General features: G+C 57.0%; 2 protein-coding genes across 6 annotated transcripts in view; both read right to left on the reverse strand.

Moving 5' to 3' along the window:
• DGKZ (diacylglycerol kinase zeta) overlaps nt 1–4,651 on the reverse strand; it is a 42,957-nt gene extending 38,306 nt beyond the window's left edge. The window contains exon 1 of one of the 3 annotated variants that reach the window (XM_040557744.1): nt 4,416–4,651. In XM_040557744.1, coding sequence (XP_040413678.1) covers nt 4,416–4,474 — 59 coding nt within the window. In that variant the 5' untranslated portion in view covers nt 4,475–4,651. Of the gene's footprint in view, nt 1–3,218; nt 3,401–4,415 lie in introns of those variants that run through there. The other 2 variants (XM_040557742.1, XM_040557741.1) reach the window with 2 other exon arrangements.
• Nucleotides 4,652–13,086: 8,435 nt separating this feature from the next.
• CREB3L1 (cAMP responsive element binding protein 3 like 1) overlaps nt 13,087–20,139 on the reverse strand; it is a 45,207-nt gene continuing 38,154 nt past the window's right edge. For 2 of the 3 annotated variants that reach the window (XM_040558676.1, XM_040558675.1), the window contains exons 10-12: nt 16,431–16,551; nt 15,759–16,005; nt 13,087–15,360 (exon numbers count right to left, since the gene is read on the reverse strand). In XM_040558676.1, coding sequence (XP_040414610.1) covers nt 15,324–15,360; nt 15,759–16,005; nt 16,431–16,551 — 405 coding nt within the window. In that variant the 3' untranslated portion in view covers nt 13,087–15,323. The remainder of the gene's footprint in view (nt 15,361–15,758; nt 16,006–16,430; nt 16,552–20,139) is intronic. The other variant, XM_040558677.1, reaches the window with a different exon arrangement.

The raw sequence follows: 20,139 nt of genomic DNA on the forward strand, positions 1-20,139 counted from the left end.
CATCCTCTCGCTTGCTCAACAGCTAGTTGGCAGCGAGGCGCTTGGTGAAAAAGCCTGTCCCGAGGTAAGCTCTGCTCTGGCCCTGGCGGCGTGCTGATTTTAAAGCTCGCCAACCTCGCTGCTGCCACAGTCGCCTGGTTCTCCCTCGCAGCACCTGGGATTTAGCCCACGGCTGCGCAAGGGGAAAGCACACACAAAGCCCTGCATCCCACAGCCGCTGCTCTGGGGCCCAGGCTCGCCGCTCAGGCAGCTCAGCGGCAAAGAGCCGGTGAGTTCAAGGGGACACGGAGGTGCCACCAGCACGGTGGGCAGGGGGAAGGCAGGGGGGCAGCCAGAGCTCCCACGGGCACTTCTCCCCCGGCTTTCACACGGGCGTCAGCATCGAGCAGAGAGACGAGCACCGTCCCAGAAAGGTGTAGGCGAGCGCTCAGCTCAGTTTCTCGAGTGCCGTTTACCCGCACGCTGTGCCACCCACAGACCTTCCCCTGCGATGGCACGCATCCCCCCGGCTTTCAGCTCTCAGCTGCAGTCCCACGCTCCCCTCCCCGCGGGGCTGCGCCTGCGGGCTGTGCTGCTGGCAGCCCCGCTGCGCCAGGCCTCTCCATCACGCTGGAGGGGAACACGGTGAGGGTCCCAAACCTTGCGGGGAAACCCACGTGAGTGGCTCGCCTCTCCAGCACGGGGCAGAGCAGGAGAGGGGTTGTCCCCCCAGCACTCGCACGGTACTCCCTCCCCTTCACAGCTGGAAGGGGTACACCACGCTGTTCACTTACACCACAAGAAACAGGGCACCTGGGAAGGAAATTTAATCCTAACCACCTATTATCTGATCAGCTCCAATCTCTTTATCAGCCCATTTAAAAGAATTACCCATCTGTGGCCCGGATGCACGTATTGTGCACTTGTCTCTGTCAGCTCTGGAGCCAATTACTCCACCCTCCTTTAAGGCAATTACAAGGCACAGAAATAAGTCCGCTTGCAGCACACAGGAGGCTAATGTGCCGTAGCTTCAGGGAGAACTCGGGGTCTCACCCCTCTTCTGCTTAAAAACCTCTCAGGATTCACCTGCAGTGAGATGCCCACGAAGCCCTGCGTGCCAGCCCCGAGGACAGATGGGCTCCGGGGGTGTCAGAGGAGGCAAGAAGCATTTGGTGCTGGTGCAGTCTCCTGTTACTTGGATCCTCATCTGTGAAGGTGTGCCTCCTGCTGTTACTGCAACTGGCCTGAGCAACCGATGGTCTCAGAGGAACCAAAGAGCCGAGCAGCGTGTGCCCAGCTCAGGAGATCTCTCTCCTTGCAGCCAGAGCTCTCCAGATGCAAGGCTTCATCTCCCCGTGCAAAGTTTCCTTTCCACTTTTTTCCTGGCCAAACAGACTCTGGCTAAACTCCAGAATCCAAGGGGGTGCAGATTTCTTCACCAATCGCTGTTTGAAAGCGTTTCACGGATGAGTACTGACTGTACTTCTCCAAAACAAAGGAGAATAAGCACCTTACCCCGCACTTTCCTCCGACGAAGTGGAACTCGGTGCCACCTTCTGCTCTGCCATTGAGGTGGGCACAAATTCGGCAGCTCTCAGCAGCTCCCAGCCAATTCTCCTCCATGCCTTCAGCCCACTCTCTCCACCCACAGGTGCGTGCGGGGGTTTCTTCCTTCCTCACGGCCTTTGGGAATTTCTTCTTCCTCCCCTACAGCTTTTCACAGCTCTGAGTGCCGTATTTAGCATCCAGGGGGAACCAAGTTCCCCCATCAGTGGAAGGAGAGCAAGAGACATATCCAAGCACTGAACAATTCGAGGGGCATCTCAAGGCACTCTGCAGGGCGTGCTGGCCTGGCCAGGTCCGCATTTCCTGCCTGTTCCACGCATCTGCACCACACAAGCCATCCACACATCGAGAATTTCCCCGCTGTACTCAAAAATAATGGCTTGCTCAGGGACACGTGAACCCCCGGGAGCCAGAGACACCTTCTAATACTGGGGAGAGGACAGAAACTGCAAGAAGCTCCACGTGGCCGCTGCCGATAGCTCTGAAACCAGAGCAGAGGAAAGCAGCTCTCGCTCTGGGGTGGAGTGACCTTGCAAACCCTTCACTCCCAGCTCCCGTGTGGCTTCGCACGGTGTGCTGTGCAGGCTGGCAGCGGGACCCTTCCCCTCCGTATAGCACCTGTGAAATCATGCTGGGAGCACTGCCTAGTGCTTCTGCCCCCCCTCGTACGAAAAGGTGCTGACAAGCTGCAGCAAGTCAGCGGAGGGCCACCAAGACGGCTGGGGCAGGTTGGACTAGATGGCCTCCAGAGGTCCCTTCATATCTAAACTAACCTAGTTTTTACACATCTGATGTGCAGGCACCCCTACACTTACATGGGTCAAGCATCCCAAAAATCAGGTGAATATCAGGATCCCGGGGAGGAAGCCGTGGCGGGCACCTTGAGGACACCTGGTCAGGGTGCGTGAGCAAGCCCAGAGCAGGGCAGCCGAGGTCCCTGAGCCCCTTGGGAGCAGCACAGGACTCACACAGCCATGTGTTCAGACTCACACAGTCCTCGCTGTTGCAGGACTGCCGAAATCATAGCTGGAGCACGAAGCACATGCATGGGGATGGGGACAAGCGGTGCTGAGCGTATGGAAACAAATCCTCCAGACACGAGGCTCTGACTTCTCCAGGAAGGAGGCTGGGGTCAGTGAGGGCAACGCTTCCCAACTTCCCATTATTCATGCCAACAGTTCAAAAGGAGAAAAACGCAAACTCATCTTCCTCCATCACCACGCTGCGTCCCGCACCCTTGGGTGGCTTCATCACACCTCCGCCAGTCGCCTGCTCTGGGTCAGCACCTCTCCGGAGCCCGGCGCCACAACGGAGAGACGAAGGCGGCTGCCGAAAACTCCCGGGAGGCTGACGGAGGCTGCCTGGAGGTCCTCCAGGAGAGCCCGAGAGCCGCTGCCCCGCCTCGGCCACCCTCAGCAGGGTGCGCCCTGCGGCTCCCCGCGCACCCCGGGGCATCGCCTTCCCGCGGCACCCGCACCACAGGTGCCCAGCCTCGGTGGCGGCGGCCACCTCCGGGCAGACCCGGGCTGCACCGCCGCTGGGGCTGCTCCCCGTGCCCCCCCTGCCCCCCGGGGCTCCGCGGGGCAGCCGCCGCCCGGAGCCCCCTTCCCCGCCCCGAGCAGGCCCCGGGGCGCTGCGGGCGGAGCGGGAGCCGTGCCCGGGCCGCTGCTCACCTGCGCCCGAAGAGCTTGAGGCCGGTGAAGCGCTTGTTGCTGTGCCGGCGGCCCGGCGGCGGCGGCCCCCGCTCGGGCTCGGCGCCGCCCGACGCCCCGGCGGCGGAGGAAGAGGAGGAGGAGGAGGAAGGCGAGCCGCCGGGCGGCGGGGGCCCGGCCGCCTCCATGGCCGGGCTGGGGGCTCGGCGCCGCCGCTACCGGCCCGCCGCCCCGCGCCGCGGCTCCATGCGAGGGGAGGGAAGGGACGGCGGAGGGCGGGCGGCAGGCAGGGGAGGAGGCAGGGAGGGAGGCGGCGCTGCCGCCCGCCCCGCCGGGCCCGGAGCCGGGCAGGAAGTACCGGGGGCCGAGCCGGGCCGCCAGCGCCCCCTGCCGCCGCCCGGGCACCGGGCACCGGGCACCGGGCACCGGGCACCGGGCACCGGGCACCGGGCACCGGGCACCGGGCACCGGGCGCCCGCTGCCGCCCCGCCGGGTGTCAGCCGCAGCGGGTGCCCCGCCAGGCCCCGGGGGCCCTCCCTCGTCCCGGCTCGCTGCCGGCTCAGGAAGCCGAGTGTCAGCCCCGCCGCCGCCCCCGCGCTCGGGAAGAGGCCCGGAGCCTCCCGCGTCCTCCCATTGTTCGCCCGCTGGCGCTGGCCCCGCGGCACGGGACGGGGACGGGGATGGGGCCCTGCCCGCAGGCCGGGGTGCTGCCCGCGGGGCGCCTTCACCTCCTGTGCCAGGTGGCGAGAGCGGCGGCCTTCGGTGCTCCTTTGCATGGCAAATGAGCCATGGAGCTTGTGTTGAGCAGGGCACGGAGCCCACACCGAAACCTGGCTCTTGGGGGACTGCCAGGGCAGGGCCCCTGCTGCCAGCACGGTGCGGCACGTGCTGAGCCCCCGGCCCCGCGCTGGGCATGTGCCCCTCAAGCAGGAACCCTCGTGGGAGAGCATGCAGGGTGCAGGCGGGGGCTTCAAATCACCCCTGGTCGCAGAGGGGAAGGCAATGGGCTCGCGTCGGCAGAGCCCACGCATGCGGCCCGCCGGCATCCCCGCTGGCGAGGCTGCGCACGCCCAGCCCCGGCACCGGGAGAAGAGGAGGGGACAGCAGGCGAGGAGCCAGGAGAGCCCAGAGGAACCTTTCCCCCTCCCCAAAGCGCGGGTTGCCAGCACTCAGCCCCCCGGAGCACGAGCAGGCGGCGTGCCCCGTCTCGGCGGGTACCTCATGGTGGTGGCCCCTGCGGGGCTCTGGGGAACGTCCCACGAGCGGTGCCGCCACATCTGCCACAGCACGAGCTGATGCTGCTCAGCCGGCCCAGGGTTCACTCTCGCTCTTCCTCCCCCGGCGGCTGTTTTCCGGAGTCATCCCGAGGGCAGGTCCCTGGCAGGGCTCCGCCGCCTGGTCGCGGTGGCGTGGGCCCCGGCTTTGTTTGCACCCTCCACCTGGTTCCTCTCTCTGCACTTCCTGGAAGTGCGAGGGCGGCTGTCATTGCGGCGCCGCGCTCTTCCCCCCGCAGCCCGTGTCCTGGGGCCAGCTCTCCTCTGGAGGAGCCTCGCGAGGCCTCGGCCGGCCGGCGGCTCTCCGGTCATCCTCTGTCCGTGCTTGCCCTGCGCCGGGTGCTGGTGAGGGGAAGCAAGTGGGTGAAGCAGGTACGGGCACCAAAGGTGAAGGCCCAGCCTCCAGAGGGTGAAGAGGATGCCTCCAGTTCATAATCCATCTCCTGGGCCAGGACTGCAGGGCGCAGCATGGAGGCCTGGCATGTCCCCGGCTGCAGAAAGCCCAGCTCTTTGCAGCCAGGCTCTGCTCGGTCTGCTCTGCCTCCAGCAGGCCTTCAGACCAGGAGGGTGTCCATGGAGAGCTTCCATGGAGCTTGGGAAAGGCAACCGAGCAAAGCCAGTTCCTGGGGAAGGTATTTCTGAAGGGGTGCACGTTCTTCTTTTAGACTACATCATCAGAAGGGGTTAAAAGGAAAAAAAAAAAAAAAAAAGAAAGGCCTTGATCTCGCTCAGCTAGCTCTGAAACTGAGCACAGCCCACTTCACCGGTTAATGTGCATGGGGTGGAAAAGGCAGGTCCCAAACGCCCAGCTCCAGCTCAGAAACCTCGCAGATGGAGGGGAGCGGCTCTGTCACCGCAGCTATCACCAAAGTGGCTCGTCGGCTCTGCCGCTTTGCATATGATGAGGGGTTGGTCGCGTCCGCGCTCTGCCCGCAGACATTTCCCTTTCAACGTCTCACGCTCTGCCCTGCGGCGTTAACGTCCAGCCCCGTACCCAGGTGCACGCGGTGGCACTGGGTGAGCAGCACACCGCACGTGGTCACAGCGCCCCGGCCATGGAGGCAGCCACCTGCTGTGCCCCTGCCTGGGCTGGAGAAGGTAACACCAGACCCTGTTTGCGGATTTTGGGCGCAGGAAGATGCCCGGCGAGCAGCAGTGCAGGAGCCCAGGCCCCCATTGTTCGCCCCTCACCGTCCCACTCTGCCCACACGAACCTGTTGTCTGGTGCCGCTTTGCATATGTACGCATGCAAATCTGCAGTTCCCAGGAAGGAATCTGATAATCTGCCGTGGGGTCACAAAGTCCCTCCCTACCCCAGGACCCGCGCTGTGTCTGTTTGTCCTTCCCTCCATGCAAAATCAAAAAAGAAAAAAAAGTCCAGTTCTTGTTGGTGGTGGTTAGGAGACCAGAGGGCAGGGAAGCGTTGCTGGGGGGGACGGGAGCATCCCCACAGTCTCTGACCGGTGTAAGGCAGGGCACGCGGCTGGGGCTGGGGCTGCCCTACAGCTGCTTGTCACCCCCTGCACAGGTCTGTGAGGAGCTGCCTGCTCTGTAGGGTTTGCCAGCGCTGCCAGCGTGCCCCCAGCCGTGCCCGGGGTGCCAGCCACCTCCTCCCCCCGCTGCACGGAGGGACGCAGAGACAGATGTCTCTGTCAAGGCAGGGCAGGCTTGGCTTGGTGGGGATGAATGGGAATTTGATTACGCTGCTCGGCACAGCCAGGCTAACGCGATTAACAGGGCAGCAGAGAGGATTCAGGCTGCTGGAAGGAGGCAGCCTTGCTGCCCCTCTCCCCTTGCAGCCCAGGCGTTCTCCCAGCCCAGCACTGCCCAGCTGGGACGGGGGTGCTGTGCACTCTCTGCTCCCAGGGTGCACAGAAATCCCCATTTCTGCTGTCCCCACGCAGGGATTGACACCCTGTCCATCTGCAAGTCAGCATTGGGGAAACGTATCATGTACCTGCACCGTGGCTGGAACAAGCCCACCCTCCTCTCTCCCCTGCCCTGCCCTGCTCTGCCCAGGGTGACCAAGCTCGCCCTCCCTTGCTACTTACATTACAAAGCCCCTTTGCTCTGCTCTGGGTTATATTTAGCTCCCCGGCACAGAACAGCCTGTGAGATGTGTTAGCGCATCCTATCCACCCGCGTGCAGAGCAGCTGGGGCACCCCACAACCCTGCTTTGCTCCGTGGGGTCAGAGGCTGGGCTGGGGGACACAGGGGGCACAGCAGCCCCTCTTCTGACTGCCACGGGGTGCCTGTGCCAGGTGCTGCTGCCCCACCGAGGTGGCAGGAGCCAGGGCTGGGAGCACGAGAGGAGAGGTCTGGCTCCCGGCACGCTCCCTGCCCCATACGTGTAGCCCGTGCAGCGAGTGTTGTGCGCTGTGGTTTCCTTTCTGCGTAAACACCCCCACGGGCTGCGCTGCTGGGAGCAGCGCTGGTGACAGAAGGCCAGTGCTGCAAGCCTCACCCCAAAGCAACACAGAAAGGTAAGAGAGAGCCCTGAGCTGCTGCGCTGTGCAAGTGCCGGGCTGCGGGGTGCTGCTGGGCATTGCCCGAGGACAAAGGAGCTGCCTGGCTGGAGCTGCCCCAGGCTGTACCCGCCCCGCAAGCTGGAGATGCTCCTGCCCCGCTGCCACACCACCATGGAGACACCCGGAGCAGGAGCCGATATGACACGGGACTGTGACCAAGCTCCTTGGCCCAGCAACGCTGGCGGTGAGGCACAAATCCCAGCACTTGTCCTGGGCTTGCAGCGGTGACAGGGAGCACGGGGCCCTCCCGGCGCCGCAGAGGCACCTCCCTCCAGGCAAAATTGTCCCAGAATCTGCAAAGCTGGTGCACAAGCCAGCATCATTAATAAGCTTGGCACGGAACTGCTACTCAAAGCCCTAAATATAACCTGAGTGCTGAGCTCTGTTCCACCCGCCCAAGGCGCCTCCGTACACCACGGCAGCTATTTCTGGAAGGAACGTTATTTCCATAGGCTTAATATCATTTCTGCTCATTTCAAACCCTTTATATAGTGGCTAATGCTGCCTGCCCCTCCTGATGACTAATGAGTCCCAGCAGGAGCAGGCAGCTTGGCAGCAGGAGAGCTGGGGCCTCCCACCTTCGCCTGACATTGAGGACACACCGGTGATGACCATGGCCCTCGGGGCAGGGCCCCCAAACTCCAAAACGGGGTTGGGAAGTGCCTCCAGATCCGTGGTGAGGGGGTTTCTGCCACCCGCCCTGTGCCAGGTCAGCCCAGTTCTGGGCACCAGCTGCTCTGGGCAGCAGCAGCTCTGCCACCGCCTGTCCCCCACCTGGCACAGGAACCAGGAGCAGCTGGTCCCAGCCCTGTGTGGGCGGCACAAGCAGATTTTCACCTCCAGACACTTCCTCTCCCGTTTTCTCTTCCCTTTGCCCTGCTGCCTGAACTGAATGGTCGGGGCAGCAGCTCAGCCTCCTCCCTGGCATGGGGCAGCAGGTAGCTGTGGGTGCCCTCCACCCAGGAGCACCTCAAGGAGCCCCACTGTGGGGGGACAGGAGGACAGAAGTGTTTTGGGGAAGGGCAGCACGGGTCGGAGAGGATTAGCAGAGCCGCGTGCGTGGGGTGGCTGGGGTGGGAGTAGCAGGATGTAAACAGTCCCCTGCAATACCGGACAATTCTGGAGCGAATTCAGGCTGATCAAATTAGGTTGCAATATGTTCCCTTCCTCCCTTGGGGAGGCTGGATAATTGCAGCTGGCTAATCCATTTGCAGAGCGCACCGCGCACATCTGGAGGAAGACAGCGAGGAGAAGAAAATCCTGCTCTGCTGCTGCGCTCTGCATATCCATCTCTCTTCCTTGGCATCATAGCAGGGCAGAAACCCCCCTGGTCTGCTGGGTGCCTCATGGAGCAGTCCCGGGCACCGAACCGGGGCCAGGAGCGCTGGCCACAGCCTCAGCTCACACAGCCAGGCACTAATTTGGTACGGGCTCTGCCACCCCTGCTCCCGCTCGCCACCCACTGCAGGAATAACAAGTGCCTGGGATGAGTCAGCCCGGGGCCCCTCCTGCTCTGCAGGCACTAATTCGGTTTCCCATTAGTCCCCATTACTGCAGTATTAGAGAGCAATTCGCTCCCAGTTTGCTCCGCAGCCCTTGCAAGGGGGGAGAAGGGCTGCTGCACGCTTGGGAGCCAAGCCAGGAGGTGACCAAGTGTGTCCCGAAGCGCAAGAAACCTGCCTCCCAGCACAGCTCTGCACCCCGCGGCCCCCAAATCCCCACAGCAGGCACTTTGTGAGCACCGCAGGACACGCTGCCCAGGGGCACGCTTCGTCCGCAGCAGCTCTGCTGGGCTGCAGCCGTGCTGGGTGAGGCACAAGCAGAAGGGTCACGCCGAGAGCCAGCGCAGATGCTCCTCTCGCTGCAAAGAGCCCCCGGAGGCTTTTCAGCCTCATCCCCTTCACCTCCACATCCCTGCTCCCAGCTGGGAGGTCCCCTTGTCCCCATGCATGGACAGGGCAGTAGGAGAGGGTGCCAGGGGTGAGCAGCGCTTGGGGTCTGCGGCTGGGGCTCATGGCATGGCTCAGCAGGGGAAGGGAGACCCCCAGGAGTCTCCTACAGGGCTCGTCTGCTCGGAAACAACCACGGCACGGCGATGCAGGACGTCTCTAGTGGGAAGCTACCAGTGGCCACCTTCAAGAGCCAGCCCTGACCCCGATGGAGCGAGAAAGCCAGGTCAGGTCCCGCGGCACCCCTCCGCCCCAGCCCAGCCCGGGGGCTCCTACCTGTAGGACACCTGCTTTCTGATGGCCAAGTGCAGGAACTGCTCCTCCACCTCTGCCACCGCCACCGCCCCTCTCATCTCCTCCCAAGCCGGGTCCACGCCGCGGAGGCCCAAGCTTCGCTCTCGCCCGCTGCTCTCTGCGCCCACCGCTCCCAGGGGGCTCGCCGCGGCCCCCCTGGCCCCCTCGCTGTCACCCCTGGCCGGCGTGAGGTCTCTCCAGCTCCCGGGACCTTCTGCCATGCTGGGGCGAGACGCTTCTCCAGGCAGGGAGCCCCGCTCAGCTCGGCCTCCCCAGGGCCTCAGGTGGATGCCGGTGAGGCTTCGCTCCCCGGGGGAGCAAAATCTCAGGGGAAAAGTAGCGGAGCCGCCGTCCAACTTTTTGCAGTGCTATCTGCCGGCCTCTCGGTAGCAGTTTGAGGGGCTCAGCCTCCGTCTGTCTCCCTGCCCTGCCTCAGCGAAGCAGAGGAACGGCGGACAAAAACCTGCCGACGTCGGTGCCGCTGCTCCAAGGTGCCAGGGCAACAGGGGAGCGCGATGCTGGTGGGGAAAGGGGTCTCAGGAGAGAGACCAGGGGAGAAGGAGAGCCCGGGGTGCCCACTGCGGGGACCAGGGCCAGGCGCGTCCCTCGGTGTCCCCTGCGGCAGCGGGAGAGGCAGGAAGAGGCTGGCAGCGAGGAAGGTGCCTGTGCACCGATCCTGCAGCAGCCCTCAAAAGACAAAGCAGAAAGCAAGCGTGAGCATGTGCGTGGGGAGGGGGGCTGCGGGGAGCGACAGGAGCGTGGTGTCACCTTAGAGACACTCGGAAACTGGCACTTAACCCTTTGGGGGCCGGGGAGGCAGAGGAGGGTGAGGACGACAGCCACCCTTCACCGCTCGCAGCCCAGCCTGCCGGGGCTGCTTGCACCAAGCGGGTGTGCGCAGCAGGCACCCCAAAAACCTGCGGGACTGCAGCCCCAGCAGAGAAAAGGACCTGCTGCTTGGGGTCCCTGTCCGATGCAGACAAGATCAACCTGGGGACAGGGTTCCTGGCTTTGGGCAGTGGTACCCAGCAAGAGAGCTGGGTTGTCTGTCTCTTCTGGGCTACATTTTGCGACCCTGGTCCCAGCCACGCCAGCTGGGCTGAGAGACCCCTTCAAGGCTCCCATATGTGCCTGGCATCTTGGTTTGGATTTGCTCTGCCCCCTGTTCATGCACCGAGCCCCCATCTGCTGGGCACTGGCACATCGGTGCTTCGGGTCTGTGGCAGCCACCCACTTGCCCCAGGGACCCGTGTGCTTTCCAGGGCCGGCTCCACAGCCCCCAGGCCCCAAACCCACGCAGTCGTGACTTGCGGGGAGTCCCGTGCTCTCCTCACAGCGTGACTCAGCCTCTCCAGCCCCCACAGGGGGTTTGTTCCCCCCCACAACGCCGTGCTGTGGGGCCAGCCTTCTCCTAGGCACCTGGGTGAGCTCCGTGCCTGGTGCCTCCTGCTCACAGCCTGGGTGTCCCCCTACATGTGTCACATCACCCTCACCCGGCCTGGCCAGCCAGGGATGCAGGATGTGGGTCTTCCTGTGGGGTTTATTACACGTGCCCAGCACCCCTGGAGATGCAGTGCCTCTTGTCGAGTGCCTGCGGCCTGCCTGCGGGGCTGTTCCTGTGCTACGGGAAGCCTCTATGGGAGGAGAAGCAGGGAGCAGGGGATTTTGCCCTTTCCATCCTTCAGTGTGGGCATGTGGGACAGTGCAAGGACAGCTCGGTGTTGCCACACGCACCCCTTCCTCCTTTCAGCTTCTCCCATCACAGGCAGGGCGAGCACTCCCTGGGCAGCAACATCTGCAGTAAGGAAAGCTCTGCGAGGGCGCAGTCTCCTCTGCTGGGCACAGGAAGAGAAACCTCCACCAGGCCAGAAAATCCACACGGGTTCACGGCCCCAGCTCCATTGCCGTGAAGTGCTTGGCACCAGGGGGTGTGAGGAGGTGTGATCGCCCCGCAAGGTAACCAAAAGCTCAGGCTCCTTGCCCGGGAGCAGGAACAAAGCCTGCACGTCCCACGAGGGATCAGCACGAGGACGGGCGGTACGGTCAGGTACAGCCCTGCGCAGTGACACCCAGAGGGAACACGCTGCACTCAGGGAGCGGGGACGCTCTGCTGGAAGCTCTAATAGCTCACGTCCTGTTGTAACAAATCAATGTTCCCAGGGACCGCTGGTGGCCCAGCGGCGAGCTGCAAAGGCAATGCTTTTTTTTTTTTTTTCTTTTTTCCTTTTTTTTTTTTCCAAGTTGGCCTGGTAACAGAGAGCAGCTGGGAATAACTCGTCTCTGCAAAAGGAAGACCGTGTTCTGTCAGTGCTCTTTTGTGCAGGGCTTGTACGTATTGACAGCGCGCAGCCTTGCTAGGAACACGACCCTGGAAGGGAAAAAGCCCGGCCTGGAGCGGCAGAGGTTGGCCGTGGGCGCTTGGAGCAGAGCGAGTGCAACGGAGTGAGGCTGGAGGTGACTTGTAAAGAAGGTGCCCCCTCGCTCTGCTAATTCCCTCATTCTGCTCTAATTACTTGCTGTAGCCAAACTGGTAGGTGCGATTGGCTGGCTGTGTTTTGGGAGGCATAGCGAGGATCAAAAGATCCTCATGTGCCTGCTTTGAGAGGCTCAGAGCTATCTGGTAGACTGCAGAATTGAGAGGATTTGTCTGGATGAAGGGAAATCTGTGACAGAGGGGATTCTGGTAGCTCTGGCTGCATCAGTGTTTAAAGGGACGATGCCGGATAAATCATCCTTTTAAGAGCCTCCCCTTGGCATTTCAGAACACGAGTGAAGGGCTCGAGCCAGGCTCTCCCTGGAAGGCAATGCCCCGAGAGCTCAGGGATGTTTCACAGGGGCGAGCCAGGCAGGAGCCCTTTGGATGAAGCCTGGCAGATGCACGGAGAACCTGGCCACGCAGTGGGAAGGTGGCTCCGCATCACTGACACGGGCAGGAGGCTGCTTTTGGACGAGGTGCTTAAAAATGAGCCTTGGAGCATCTCTGAAGCCCCACTGCCTCCTGCTTGGGCTCCCTTCCAGCCGTGGAGGTGCTGATTGTGAGATGGAGTCATTTCAATGCCCAAAGCCTAACAAACCCAGTGGGAGCTCTCTAGAAAACGAAGATTCATTTTCTAGACCCCCCGTTGCCTTGTGTTTCACACAAAATCATGACAAAACTAATCAGTTTTCACAGATGTAAATGGACTATTGGAGGTGCAGGCTAACAGGCAGTCAGGTCTCAAGCTGTTCTGATCTAAGCGCAGCTGTTCTGCTTTTAGTTAACTGGAGGATTAAAGTTTTTTTTTTCTTTTTCTTTTTCTTTTTCTTTTTCTTTTTCTTTTTCTTTTTCTTTTTCTTTTTCTTTTTCTTTTTCTTTTTCTTTTTCTTTTTCTTTTTCTTTTTCTTTTTCTTTTCTTTTTTTCTTTTCCTTTTCCTTTTTTTTTCTTTTTTCTCTTTTTCTTTTTTTCTTTTTCCTTTTTTTCAGTTGGGATAGAACCAGAGCCACGGGGCTACAAGCAACGCCTTTTGTTGTACAGACCCTGCACAGACCCTTCATCAGAAGAGCTCACTGCACCCCATGAACTTTCTTCCATGCTCTTCCATGTTAGCAATATTTTGGAGAGGGAGAAGAAACTGAGCCATAACAGTTCTGATATGCCCAGAACTGCAGAAGACCTTGTGGTGCTGCAGGAAATAAAACATGCAAGTTTGCTTCTAGCCCAAACGCTGAGTACAAGGTCCCAGAGCTGAACCAGTTCTGCATGCAGCCAGCGGGTGGGACAGTCGGGGAGCACGAGGTGAGAAGCTGTGCGCGCGGGCTGCTGTGACAACCATGCTTGAATGAAAGGATCCGACAACCCAGAATTGATGCTGCATCTTTTTATTTTATTTTTATTTTGCTTCTCTAAGCGAATGCAGAGCAAGTGATAGGAGGAGAGGAAAAGGTGGCTTGAAAAGCAAAACAAAACAAAACAAAACAAAAAACTGGAGGGAAGAGGCAGCTACTGGAGTATAAGGGGAAAGTGAGCTGCTAACAAGAAGGAAGTCCATAGATGCCAAGCCCGCACTAATTCTTAATAAAATACAATACTGAAAATAGGATCTGAGAGTCTCCAAAATACAATATCTTAAGGGATCGGCAATAATACAAAATAAGGTTCATTATGTACAAACGAGTTCTGCTCTTGGTCTCTGTACAACGGTGTGAGTGGGAGGCACGGGGACGTGCACGTGGACGTGTTGGGGTGGAGGAGGGCATGCTTGGACCCGGCAGTGGTTCTTTGCACTGGGGCAGAGGACGGGGAACGCAGTGGGATGTGGTGACCAGCGGATCCTGTGTGAACCTTGAGAGGAGAAGAGCTGTGCTGAAGGCTTTTTCTCATCCCTCCCATTGGCCAAGCATGTGTGGTGGCAGCTAGCTGTGTCCAAATTTGTCCTAACCGGCTTCGGGGGGGCAAAAGCAGTTTTCAAAAGAGAGGAGAGAGGGATGTGAGGGCCCTTCCCTCACTTCTTCCAGTCCTTGAGTAAGAGCCGTCCCATCCTTCCTCTCCAGGGGAGAGGCTGGTGGGGAGGCTGGGGCAATGCAGAGCGAGTCCAGGGTGCTTGAAGAGAAACAAGCCAAGGGGGTGTCTGCTGTGAGACCTGGCGGAGCACACAGGGACTCCCGTGTACAAACATGGGGCAATCTGCTGCGTCCCAAATCTCAGGCACTCAAGTCCCACATTGTCCTTCCAGCAAAGAGCAGCTGAGCGAACGGAGTGGGGAGACACTTGAGCCTTTCAGCAGAGAAAGGGAGGAAGAAGGGTCAGAAGTGGATGTCTGGGTGCTAAAGAGAACAGAACAGCCTTGAGATGAGGTCATTTCAGCACCAAACTTGGCAATTCTGGCCCGAAGGGTGGTATGGCAAGAGGTTGGTACCTTTGGTGCCAGCACTGAGAAGGAGGAGGTCTAAAACAGTCTTTGGTTACCCTGGCCAATTCCAACATGCCACCTCTTTGCTGACAGAAGTACCCATCACCAGAGATGCCAGCATGTCCTCAGTGGCTTTCACAACACTGCTGGGCACACAGAGGATGTGAGGGGAATGATGGCTCTCTGACAGCCCTCCAGAGCTCTTGTCGATGGTTCCTAGGAAGACCCCATTTAGCATGAAGCAGGAGTGGGGATGGAGAGCTGTGATAAGGAGCAGGTTATGGGACTGAATTTCTGGCACCTGCCCTCAAAGCAAGGGGGTGTGCAGAACGGGAAGTGGGAAAGCCACTGACCTGGTTAGCACTGCACTGCGGGGCCCAAGCTGGGAACAAAAAGGGAAATACCACCCCTGCCAAAGCAAGGGTGCCGAGGGTGGGGAGAAGTGGGCTGTGGGGGAAAATTGTTCTCTGTTTCAGAGCTCTGGCTGCCCAGAAGCTGCCAGTAAATTTTCATGGTGGTTTATCTCAGTCTGGGATCTGTCTCCCCCACTCCGTTTGTGTGCAGATCTTTGCAGATAGTTGGCGTGGAAGTTATGTAGGCACATCCATCAAGAGAAAACTAGAGCAAGGAAGAACTAGTTTTTCTCTCAACAGAGGCAGAAGTATACTAACAGATGGAGGGGAAGGAATGAGCTCAAACTCTCCAGAGTCATCTCTCTAGCCCCAGCATCACCCACTCCTAAGTCCCTCAGGCAGGGCAGAAAATCCAGCACTCTCTCTCTGTCTCCTTCAGGTGCATCTGATGTAGCCAAGGGGTACATGCCTGGGGACAGCCCCCTTGGAGGCTCTGGGGAGTGAGCTGAATAGTTTCGGAGCCTCCCCCTGACCTACCTCCACTCCAAGGTGAGCCCACACCCATAGGGTAGTGCTCATTCAAGCAGAAGATAAGGCCAGGAGGAGAGGGCGTCTCAGGACTTTGCCAGACATTTATTGCTGGTTCTGGCAGTCCTGCGAGTCCCCTCAGAGAGATAGATCAGTACCAAAGGGGGCCACGGGGAAGGGGAGGAACTGAACCCAATGCCGGTTTTGGAGTGTCTGAATGCAGTGTCCTCTCCTGCCAAGTCCCCTCAGTTGCTCAGTGAGGAGGGAATCCTGCAATCAGACAGATGAGGCCTTGAGGTCCAGCAGCTGCTACAAGTATTCAGTTGTCTCACTGGAGCTTGTCTCCCTGAGGAAAAAAAAAAAAAAAGACAAGACATCAGTCAAGGTTCATTGCAGCTTCCTAGGCAAATTCACCTCTCTGCCCAGCTGTTTTGCTATGACCAGGATGAAGCTCTTCCCTGGGACACAGAACATCCAGCAAACCTGGGACCACCTGAGTCACCCATCCTCAGCTTTAGGCCAGTGGGACACCGCTTTACAGAGTCCCAAATTTTGCTCTAAAAAACAGTCTTGGTCTTATGCTCTCTTCCAGCATTGGCCTCCTCCAGCTGTTGCTCCTTAGCTAGTTGCCTGTCCCAGGGAGCTTGGCTACCCTAAGTCTGCAGTGAAGACGACGTGCCTGCTGGTCCCTCCCAGATGCCATGCTGTGGTTTGGGGCTGGGAGTGGGGCCCCCACCTGCTTACCTCTCATGGAATTGCTCTTTGAGGTGAGTGAGAGTTGGGTCAGTTTGGTTCTGCTCAGGACTCTCCAGACGGGTTTTGCTCAGATATTTGGCTGTCTCATGTGTCCTGGCCAGATGAGGCCTTGGCTCATCAGACTGCCCTTTTTCGGCCTCCCACCCCTCAGGATGGTCCATGGTTAGGAAGGAGCTATAGCTCTCTTCTAAGGAGCCAGCACCTTCATCATAGAACAGGAGGCTCCGTGACTGAACTGGAAACAAGGAGAGAACTGGTTAATAATGAGAACGAGGTGTTTTGCAAAGGGTGTGGGTCGTGGTGGTGGTTCAGCACATGCTCACACAGGAGGCCTGCCCTGCAAGATACCCTGGGGGCAAATGCTTCCTTGGACACACCACCTCTCCAGAGGGCAATCAGTCTGCCCTGGGGCTTTTCCCTCATTTCTCCATAGCCTTTATTATTTGTCATGTTTTAGGATAATGGCTAGCAGAGAATGAAAACAGGCCCAAGCAAGGTGCTGTTATCAGGGCTCGTACCACTGACAGGCCAGGAATCCCCTCGTGCAAGAGCATATGGGGCAGGCACTGAAGGGAGGATGCCACAGCTGAACCAGGTGTGTTGGGAGAAGAGTTGAAAATGGTTTGACAGGATTAAAGGGAGGTACCACATTAGACTCACTCTTACTAGTTGTGTAAATGTCTGGCGCTGGTGTTGCTTTCACTGTCTGTGATGCTGAAGAGAACTCCGGGAGGCAGGGCATCACGGATCCGAGGATCAGAACGAAGCAGAGCGCCAGCACCTAGCGAGGAGATATCAGCATGCAGTCAGTGCCACTAGCCACCAGGAAACACCCCTCCCAGCACGCAGACATGAGGCTGAGAGGCAACATGTGTTCAGACCTACAACAGGGTCACTGCGGTCCCCCAGAGAGGGAAAGGGCTTGCTCTGCTAATCTCTGCTGGAGATCTAAGAAAGGGAAGTCAGAAGCTGCCTTTTGTTACTTTTTCTGAAGTATTTATGGTTCAGTGGGTGAGAACTCGCCTGTCCAGTTGATGAGAGATGCTCACAGCTAGGGAACAATTTGGGAAGGAAGAAGGCTCAGCAGAAGAGACGAAGTTTGCCTTTACCAGAGGGGACCTGACCATTGGCACAGCAGGAGCTGTGGTGGGCTGCAAGAAAACATGCTCACTGGGAGAAATTTGTAAGATACCACAGCACATAGCAAAGTGAAACTACCCTCCACGCTAGGACAGAAGTGGCAGCAGAACTGCAGCAGCCCATCTGACAGGATGGAGAGTCCAAGGAAGGGGTTAAATTTATGCTTAGCCTGCACATATTCTGGGATGTGTCTGTGCCTTCCGGCTGTTGGGCAGACCAGTCAGAGCTACTGGACAAGGATAAAAGGAGAAAAGATGAAAGCTCCCTGGAAATCTCCCTCTGGTAGGTCTGCACCTGTCTGTAAATTCTGTCATAATGGTAAAGCTTCAGAGTGAGATGCCAGTGCTGATCGTAAGGGACTCCGCAAAGTTTAGGGAGCTAAATAGTACAAAGCAAGAGGGGACACATGGGAAATGATAAAGCGCCAAATCTTTATTACCTGAATACCCACATGTTGTGGGTGGTATATTAATTTCTGCCTCCAGACTAGTTCAGCCTGAGAAAGTCTGAAGAGGAAATGCATCTGTTGATGACTTCTACTACCTACGTTCAAAGCTAAGTGTCGCCCGTGGGGACATCTGTGGGGACAGACAGCAATTTCTTGACTGCTTTTCAGAATGGGCAACTATTTTGGAATAGCCATGCCTAAGTAACACACAGAAGCTGGTACATCAAGATAATACTGACTACCTGTGTATTCTGGGAGATGCACGGGGATACTATACTATGTAAATGGTGTGTTTAGCTTTCCAGACAATCCATAACTAGTTTTGAAGTAGGAAAATTACCTGTGGACAGCATGGCTGCTGAGCACATCATATTAGGTGCACAAGGTATTTAGACTCCTTATTCCACAAAAACAAAAGCAAAAACAAAAACAAAAAAAGGAAAAAATAAACTGTGAATAGATGTTGCTTGGAATTATCACAGCCAAGAACACAGCATTCAGAAATGGAGCTGGCCCTCTGAAGCCTCTTTTTCAGTTTGAAAACAAAACAGGCTTTATGGGCAGGGAAAGAGCAGTATACTTAACATCTTGCTTTAACAAGGCTTTCATCTGGGGCTTTGCAAAACAACATTGTTTTACTCTGTTTTGTTTCAGTTTAACTCTGACATTGGCTTTCTGATTCAGATCTGGTTCAATTTCTAAAACATTTTGTAACAGTAGCTCTTAGTTTGAGTCTGAGTGCCATTCACCTCCCTGATTTTGAACACCTCACCATTTTGACCTCTTAAAAAGTGAGGGAAACTAGGCTAGAGGGAAATACTGCAAAACCAGTCAGAAAGATGGATGCAAAATTCGTCAAAAAAAGATGTTTTCAGAATGTAGGTATCAGATGGTTCATTCTCAAACTGGGAGGATGTAGCAGATGGAGTAGCAAAGAGATCTGTTGTGGCTCTGGCAAGATACAACATTTTAAAGCTTGACTTGGATGATGGACTGTATCAAATCTACAGATGGGAGAGACCACAAGCAGACCAGCTTTTGGTCAGGATTCAAATTCAGAATGATCTTGACCGTGGGGAGAATGTTCCAAGAGAACAGTGGGCAGATCTATACAGACAAATGCTAAGATCAGCAAGGTGGCAGGACCAATTAGCAGAAGAAACATGGCACCAAGTAAGCGGCCAGGCAGCTGTTCTTCAGAAGAAGGTCTGGGAGTGAACATGGAGCCCAAGATGAGTACAAGTCAGTGTCACTTGGTGTCCAGCTTTGGGCCCTCTATTTCCAAAAAGATGCAGGGCAATTGGAGAAAGCCTGGAAGAGAGCTCTGAGGATAACAGCCTACAAAGGAAGACTGAAGAAACTGGTGATTTAGCAGAGCAGACTGAAGGGTGTTACCTGAAAACAATAGTTTTCAAGTATGTAAAATGCAGCTGCACAAAGGGAGGGTAAACTGATCTTGCTTACAGTGGACAGAAGAAGTTGTAATAGGCTTAAGCTATTGCAAGGAAGATTCAGATGAGATATCAAGAAAGCTTTATCTGGGAAAGATAACAAAGCGCTGGAAACATTTGCCTGGGGAGGCTGAGTACTGCTTACCACTGGAGGCCTTCAAGAACTGGCTAGAAAAATATCCAGCAGCAATGACACAGCGCGAGAAGAAAAGGGTCTTCTGCTCCACTCCCATGCTGCAAGGCACGATTATTCTACATATCTGTCATGATAAGGAGTTCTCTATTTGGAGACTAAATGGAAAATGGGAACTAGGAGGCCTATGAGAGGAACTGGCCAAAGATAGAAAAGCAAATTACAAATTCTTGAAATGCTTCAAAGCTCAGAAGCCTGAGCGAGTTGGTGTGTGGGCTGGGATGCCGTGGAATGAAGAGAGCAGCAAGGAGAGATAAGACATTGCTAGGAAGCTAAATTAGGTATTTTATCAGCTTATATAGCACAGGGGATGTCTGGGAGGCACCCCTCCTGGACTTGCTCACTCCAGGTAGTGGTGATGAAGAATTGCCAGAGCCAGGGGTGCTCTGATGAGCTGCTGCATTAAGGAGCAATGAGTCACTGGGCCCAGTGGGGTCACACCCAAAAATGTGGAAAGAACTCGGGAATGAAGCAACAGAGCAGCCAACAGAAAAGACAGTCTGTCTTTAAAATCTGATCTGACATGGGGGCAGCAAAGAGTAGCAAAAGTCTGAGCAGATTTTGAAAGGAGAAAGTGCTGGGAATTACAAAGCAGGGGCTCTGGAACCAGAGAAACTGATTGAACCAAGAGAAAAAAAAAAAAAAAAAAGCCCTCAGGACACTGAGTGTGATGAGAAAGTGGGGCAAGCATCTCACCATCTGTCTGTATTTCATGACTGTTAGCAGTACAGAAGCAGTAACTAGATAAATAGATAACTGACATATTTGTCACAAGCACCTACTATGACAATCCTGCAAAGACATCACAGGTTTGGAGGCTGTATTTTTATCATGGATCGGAAAATTCCCCCCTGACGAAAAAAAGATGAGGAATAAGCAGTTGACTCTACTTATGGCCACACAGTGGCATGCCCTAAAACTCCACAGGGAAGCCAAGATTGCTTAACTATTATCCCCCACTACGAGAAATGAGAGGCAAACAGGGATTACCAAAAACAACAGATGACCTCGAATCATTTTGGTTAGTCAAAGGGCAAATGAGGAGAATTCCAGCTGGATTTAACAATGCCTGATGTACAGGCACAGCAAGAGCAGATGTCATTTCTTGCTGATAAACACAAGGTAATGCCCACTGGG

This window comes from Cygnus olor, chromosome 5, assembly GCF_009769625.2.
Source record: "Cygnus olor isolate bCygOlo1 chromosome 5, bCygOlo1.pri.v2, whole genome shotgun sequence".
NCBI classification, from domain to species: domain Eukaryota; kingdom Metazoa; phylum Chordata; class Aves; order Anseriformes; family Anatidae; genus Cygnus; species Cygnus olor.